Raw genomic sequence first — 7,302 nt, forward strand, 5'->3', positions numbered from 1 at the left:
TAATCTCAATTCTCATTGAATAATAAATAAAAATGACTCTAGCTGGTCTTATTGCTCTTCATGGGAAGAGTTTTAACCAAGTTACAGTACTTCATCTGTCTGTATGCAGGATAGATCTGGCACTGCTCTGATTTTTTTGACTCTCTCTCTCAGCTTCTCTGTTACCCTCTGAGAGTAAACCCAAGTGAGAAAGTACTGCGAGAGGGAATTCAGATGCCTGTGGTATGAAACTGCATGTGGGAATGGGAGGCAACATACACATCAAGGCTCATATAAAACAGGCTAGATATTATCAATATTTATATAATGATGCATTTAGGATAAATTATTTCTATAAACTGAATGTATTGTGTTTTGGAATATAACTCACATGGCATAGTTAACCCTCATGTTGTCTTTGGGTCAAATTGACCCGTTTTCATATATCAATGTTCTTTAAAACTACCCAATTGTAATTATCCAAAATAACATGATTGATTCCACACAACGCTCTTTGGCATGTACAAATCTCTAATTTAATTAATTTTGGGGCGTCTTATTCAAGTTTATAGCATTTGAAAAAAAATTGAAGTGGTTTTGAAATAGTATTGAGTAAAAGTTGACATATTCCAGTCTGTGATTATCCATCAACACACATTTCTTTAATTTTAGTCTCAATAATTCCTCATTTCTGCTTTTCTAACTCAAGCATTAGGTATAATTTCCTACAAATGAGGTTTATTGATCAGAAATTCCAAAAGTAACTGTAAAACTAATATTAAAAAAAGTGACAAACATTCAAAAAAGCATCAAAAGTGTTGAAAAAAGGGACTAAAATGTAAGAAAAAGTCAAAAACATTGATAAAAAGCATCAACAGAAGTGTCTGTTTTCAATTTTGACGGGAAGACAACACAAGGGTTAAGTGTGGAGCGGCAGAAGTGTGTGTCCATATAAGCACTCCCAAATTATCATGAAGTCATTTTGCATATTTAGTAAGCTTCCATCCTGTTTCACAGTCACTTCTGTTTCACAGAAGATGAGGCCACCCATGCTGGGTAGACAAGGACCAGCTCTTCTCACTTGGGCTCCTCTGTACAATGTCTGCCTTCCTGCACATGCACACCACACACACACACACACACCCACACACACACACACACACACACACACACACCACACACACACACACACACACACACCACACACACACACACACACACACACACACACACACACAGATTAGTTATGAATAGCATACCAGCGCATCTACACCTCAATTAGCCCACTTAAACCTTGCACCACACACACACACACACCACACACACACACACACACACCACACACACACACAATGCATAGTCAAGGGTCAGGCGAAAGGGTTGATGGTTCATAAGTGTGTCCCTGATAACCTGAGAGCTTTCACTGGAGAATCAAGGGGGGAGGAAAGTCGTCCCTAATGAAGGGAGGGAGCTGGTTTGGCAAGAGAGAGCGAGAGGAGGGGAGGGGGGGGGGGGTTAAAGTGGAGTTCTGGGGGTCTTACCTGATACATTGGAGATTTAATTAGACGGAGGGGATTGTGGAGTGGCCGGGAATTTCACAGGGGCTTAGCTGGAAAGAAGGGAGCGAGACGCAAGGCAGAAAAGAGAGAGAAAGAAATAAAAGAGAGGGAGCGGGTCCAGGGAGGGGTGGCGCTCTGAGGGTCCCCTTCTCTTCTTCCGAGACTAAATTGTTCAAATTCTATACCCTTCATTTGTTTGCTTCTTCCCTCACTTTTTTTTTAGAGCCGAAGAGGAGAGTGCCCCCCACCCTAAGCCCCCCCCTTACCTGTTCCCGCCTCCCTTCACATTCCTCACTGCTTTGTTTTCTCCATGTTTGCTTATGCACCACACACCCAAGAAAGAGTACCCTAGCCCCCAATGACACCCCCCCCCCCCTTTTTTTTTTCTTCTCCCATGCCTTTGAATTAACCAGCTCCGGCTAATTATGCTTCCCCTTTCTTTTCTCTCTGCGGCTTCTTTAAGACTAACCCTGTTTGGCAGGACTTAGAAACACACAAGGTACATTTCTGTTTTGCTCCTCAAAACCACAGTGCATGCCTGGCCGTCTGTGAGGGATTTATATATGTGTGTGTGTGTGTGTGTGTGTGTGTGTGTGTGTGTGTGTGTGTGTGTGTGTGTGTGTCTTTGTGAAAGTATTATTTTGGGCTTGTGGAAAGGTTGATTTTTCATGTGTCTCCCAACGTCTAAAACTCTGTGGTTTGCACAGGTATTTTCTTTTATTTCTCCGCTTTCTGTTCTTGTTTGTCTTGTTTTTTGTTCCAGTAACGAGGTTTTTAAGTGGTTATGGGCTTGGTGTTTCATCCTTACATGCTGCGTTTAGTTTAATTATTCCTACGCCCTATGCTCAACTACTTTTGTGTGTTGCAGGTATTTCTTTGCCGTGTTGGCCATCCTAACAGTTCTTGGAGTACTGAATGGACTCGTCCTTCTTCCAGTATTACTGTCATACATTGGGCCCTATCCAGAGGTAAGATCCCCAAAAAAAAATAATCTTAGTTAACTAGAATCTAGATAAAGTATCATTTTGTGTGGAAAACTCACTGCTGCTTCTTTACATTCTCTCCTCTCACCTCTCAGGTGTCTCCAGTCGACGGTCGTAGCAGGTTACCCACCCCGTCCCCAGAAGCCCCTCACGTGGTCCACTTCTCAGTTCGTCCTCACCACACCACCATGGCCACCACCACCTCTGGTGCAGCTTCTGACTCGTCCGACACGGAGTACAGCTCTAACACCACGGTGTCCGGCATTAGCCAGGAGCTGCACAACTACAACCTGCCCTCACAAAGAGGACAAACGCGAGCAGAGGAGCAGCAGTACCACCTCCAGACCAACAGGGGCAGAACAGCCAGGACAGATGAGGAAAGGAGAGCAGGATCAGGGCATAGGCGATCAGCCAGGCCAACTGACCTTCCGGCCTATTCTGTGTCTTTGGTAAGGGAATATCCCCCATTGTTTTGCATGTAGCAGATTTTCTTATTTGTCACATTCTAGAAATAAATATCTCATTGTCCTGCTCTACAGTCCTCTCAGGGTTGTGATTCTGGGCCCCAGCCCAGGGCCACTCAGCGTAACAGCAGCAGGGACCCCAAGAGCCAGCTGCACTGGCAGGCCCTGCCCCCAGCCCGCCCGCGCATGGACGCTTTTGAAACTGCTACTGAGGCTGGGGGTCATTATGGCTCACACGGCCATAGAGAACACTCAGCAGGCCACAGAGCCCGCCCTTCCCACAACCCACAACCCAATCACCACGTCCCACGCCATCACCCCAACCCCACCCCGTATTGCCAGCCCATCACCACGGTAACAGCATCAGCCTCCGTCACTGTCGCCGTGCACCCGGCCCCCTTGTCCAACCAGGGCCCCCCTGCTTCCTCTTACCCAGGATACACTGCAACAGACAGTTACTGCCAATCAGGGGCGGAGGGGCCAGAGCCTGCCTTTCAGGACCCACATGTGCCACTGGACACCGACGCAGGGGCCAGAGGAGTCAACGTGGAGGCTATGGAGCTTCAAGATTTGGAGTTTGAGGCAGCTGAGAGTAACAGTGGCAGACGGGCAAGCTGAGGTGAGCTTTTAGTAGAATATAATAGAATAGAATAGAACGTCTTTATTGTCATTATACACAAGTGCAGTACCTGCGCAACGAGATTGAAGCAACCCTTTTACAGTGTCAACACAAAATATGAAAATATAAAATATAAAGGTATAGGTAGTGCAGAAAAAAAGAGAGGGGGGGCTGGTGCACAGTCCTGAGAGCCTCTATATACATACAGTATATAAAATAGTTTTGTATACACATTGTGCATAAATTCAGTTTGGTGTATCAAAAGTCCTGAGTATTAAATACTGCACAGTAATGAGATTAAAGGGTTAAGTACTAAATAATAAATAAATAAATAAATATTGCACAGTAATGAAATGGTTAAATATTAAATATTGCACTGGATGAAATGAACTACTTCAGTACATCCATATGTAGTACAACTGTCCTTACAGTGAAGTCTGTTTGACCATGAAGTACTGACAGTATAATCTCCTTTTTGTTTCCAGTTGTGGAGAACGGACGTACAACAGCCAAAGATGGACTCCTCTGTGTTACCAACCAGCTGACCTGGCCTGGCACAGCCCAGCCCAGCATGGCTCAGCCCGACTCGCCCACGGCCCCAAGCAGCGAGAAACTCGTCAGTGTTGCCGTTATGGTGCTCATTCTTACTGTAACCCAGTGGACTATTGTCTTAGATATTTCTATCTATATTTAAAAGATGTATACATATGTAAATATGAACAAAAAGTAGCTATAATTTTAGGAGCTGTAGAACTCCTCATGTCAACAGACTGAGGCTGCCATTTTATATGGTTTATGTGTGTGTGTGTGTGTGTGTGTGTGTGTGTGTGTGTGTGTGTGTGTGTGTGTGTGTGTGTGTGTGTGTGTGTGTGTGCGTATGAGAGATAGATCTCTGATTACTGTTCACTCATCTGTGGATCTGTGCCATTACGAAGCTTCATCTAGACAAAAAATACCTGTCAGCATTCACTGTGGCTGCTCAAAAATATTTTTTTTTTTTTAAATAATATACATTTATAACTCTATGCAAATGTCTCTTTAAACAAAAGAAGTGATCTGTCTATGTGTGTGCGCGTATGTGTGTGCTTGCATGTGTGTGCGTATGCTACCCGCGTGTAAACAACCCCATGGCTTATTCATCAGATACATATTCAGAACATCAAAACATGATGGAATTGTTAGAATTATCAAACAAGGCTATGGTATGTGTGCGTGTGCGTGTTACTGTGTGTGTGTTTATTATTGTATAAAGGTACTCATGTTAAACTATTAATTTTTTATCACAAACCTGTGGTAGTTATGAAACAAGTACTGTTTAACTTGACACGCTATGCGTGCTATTTAAGACGAGCAGATATGAAGAAATTTTAAAAGCTGTTATTTTGTTTTGTTGTGCTCTTTTAGTTTTCGCCTCTGCATTGGAACCTGTTTCTGCTCTCAGCTTAGTGTCACTGTCCGTTAGGCTGTGCTCCGGTTGTATTTTACTGTAAGAGGTTATGCATTGTTTAACCCCAGCAGGCTCAAAACAGGTTCTGTCTTGTATACTGATATACAAGCAGTAAACCCACCTCAGAAACTCACTCTGCCATTACAGGGACATTCACATTACTGATTCTGGAACAGGGTCAAACACGGGGCACTAGTGTCTAGTGGATAAGCTAAAACTCAGACTGTATACTGTACGACCCGATTCAACATGGCACTTGACTACATTTAACCTTCATTCACAGGAATATCTTGCCTCAAGTAGCTCTTTATTTCTGTCCAACCAATAAGCTAGCCCACACATCCTGCTAAGGGATAACCCTTATATGGCCTGACAATGTGCTCTATGCGTGTCTCAGTGTATATGTATGTATGTATAAACATTTATGTGTGTGTTGGTCTATGTTCTTATTCTGTCTCTGCTCTCCTTGTGACGGTAAAAAGACAACTGGCCCCAATTTGGCCTCAGACGTCCCCACTGACCTAAGCTAATAAAAATCCACAACATGACGCCATGACACTAATTGGACGTCCCCCCCCCCCCAACTGCCAAATGGCACAGCCCAGACCCCCAGGGGTCAGAGTGTACACTGCCAGCCCCTCTCTCCACCAGCAATGGCCAGTTTATATCTGCATGTGTGTCGATGCATGCGTACTTGTAACCTCCCCACCCCCACCCCGCTCAGTTCCAGACCCAGGCCCCCTTTGACACCGTCACTTACCCCACCCACACCTCAGTTTGCCTCCACTTTCACACCTGTAGCGCTTCCCAGAAGTCTTTGCGGTTTTCCTCCTTCTGTCCACCATGTCAGCTGCTTGCATGAAATAGGTTGTTCTGTGTGTGTTTTTTTTCGTTTAGTTTTCTCCCAAATGTCACATTGGCAGTAGCGGAGAGAATCCTAGTTGGCAACTATTTTATTCATTTTTTATGTTTTTTTTGTTTTTTTTAACGTTCAATTGCGATATTTATATTTTTGTAATACAAAATTGTTTTCTTTCATTATTGTCATGATGCCAGTGGATAACAAATGCAGGGATTTTTATGTCTATTGAAAAAAAAAACACTATTACAGTTTAATGTTTTTACAATGATGGAGTTTGATCTGTATAAAGTGCTTACTAATGTTAAATAGGAAAAAAAAGATTATATAACATTTTACACTACAGGTCTCATCATGGCTCTTAGAGGATTTTAAAAGGAAAAAAAAAAAATCAGTGGTTCTTCCAGACTGCCCTTTTTGGTCTCGGTTGGCGTGGATGTATGCTGTTTTCAGTTACAAAGATAAATGTATGCCATATAATTTATTTATATGAAAATTTATTTTTGTAGTGTACATAGTAGTTGTCAAGGTATTTGACAGAAGTATATTTTTAAAGAGTTTATATGTAATATCATACCATAACAGAAAAAAAAGACCTTAAGGTGCACACTTTCACTGCTAACTGTCTTGTGAGACAACATTGACACCTCCCCTTCAGTATTATGTTCCGATCCTTGGAGAGAGACAGCTGTTTCTATGGGTTTGTCAAAGGCTAGCCATGAAAGTAGAAAAACTGTACTAGCTCTCTAAATATTAATGTTCAAACACTGATAGAATTCTAACAAATAAAAATATTATAACTTATTTGTCTCTTTGTTCATAACTTTAATAAATGGAAACTTAAAACGACTGACTGTGAGTTGATTGTTTGATTGTTGCTTATACTTCACCATTTTGGGTCGAGTTGTATTCATTTTTACCATACTATCTTCTCATCTAATTGCAAAAAAAAATGGGAATACATGTAATTCCCCAAAAATATGAAGCCATTTGTTTAATTTATGATTCAAAGTGCCAGGCACTTGAACCATCACCTTCACACAAGTAGAAATATTTGTGGTATTTCCTATTAGCTACAGGTAAACATGACCTTCCCTCCCTTCATCATGTTCTGCAGTATAAAACTGACATCTGGTCTGGAGCCCTGCAGCCCTCCCCAACAGCCCACCCAGCTCCGCCCCTGCACCCCCCACCTCCACTCCCTGTTCTGTATGATTTTGATTGACAGCTTTATAGACTGCAAGGAAATTGGTTGTAGTTATAATACAGCTGGCCTGTTTGGAGTAATGAAAAAGGGCATGTGGCCTTGAGCTTGCTGCACTGATGGTGAGAGAGAGACAGAGAGAGAGAGAGAGAGAGAGAGAGAGAGAGAGAGAGAGAGAGAAAGCGTCT

General features: G+C 42.7%; 1 protein-coding gene across 1 annotated transcript; it reads left to right on the forward strand.

Moving 5' to 3' along the window:
- Positions 1 to 2,406: 2,406 nt before the first annotated feature.
- Positions 2,407 to 6,756, forward strand: LOC116685556 (protein patched homolog 1; the record flags this gene model as incomplete). The annotated part of the gene is given in 4 exon segments (XM_032510558.1): positions 2,407 to 2,506; positions 2,617 to 2,970; positions 3,061 to 3,604; positions 4,090 to 6,756. Coding segments are annotated over 3 exon segments (997 nt in total), but the record flags the coding sequence as incomplete, so codon positions are not given.
- Between the last annotated feature and the right edge of the window lie 546 nt (positions 6,757 to 7,302).

Source organism: Etheostoma spectabile, unplaced genomic scaffold, assembly GCF_008692095.1.
Source record: "Etheostoma spectabile isolate EspeVRDwgs_2016 unplaced genomic scaffold, UIUC_Espe_1.0 scaffold00569989, whole genome shotgun sequence".
In the NCBI taxonomy this organism is placed as follows: Eukaryota; Metazoa; Chordata; class Actinopteri; order Perciformes; family Percidae; genus Etheostoma; species Etheostoma spectabile.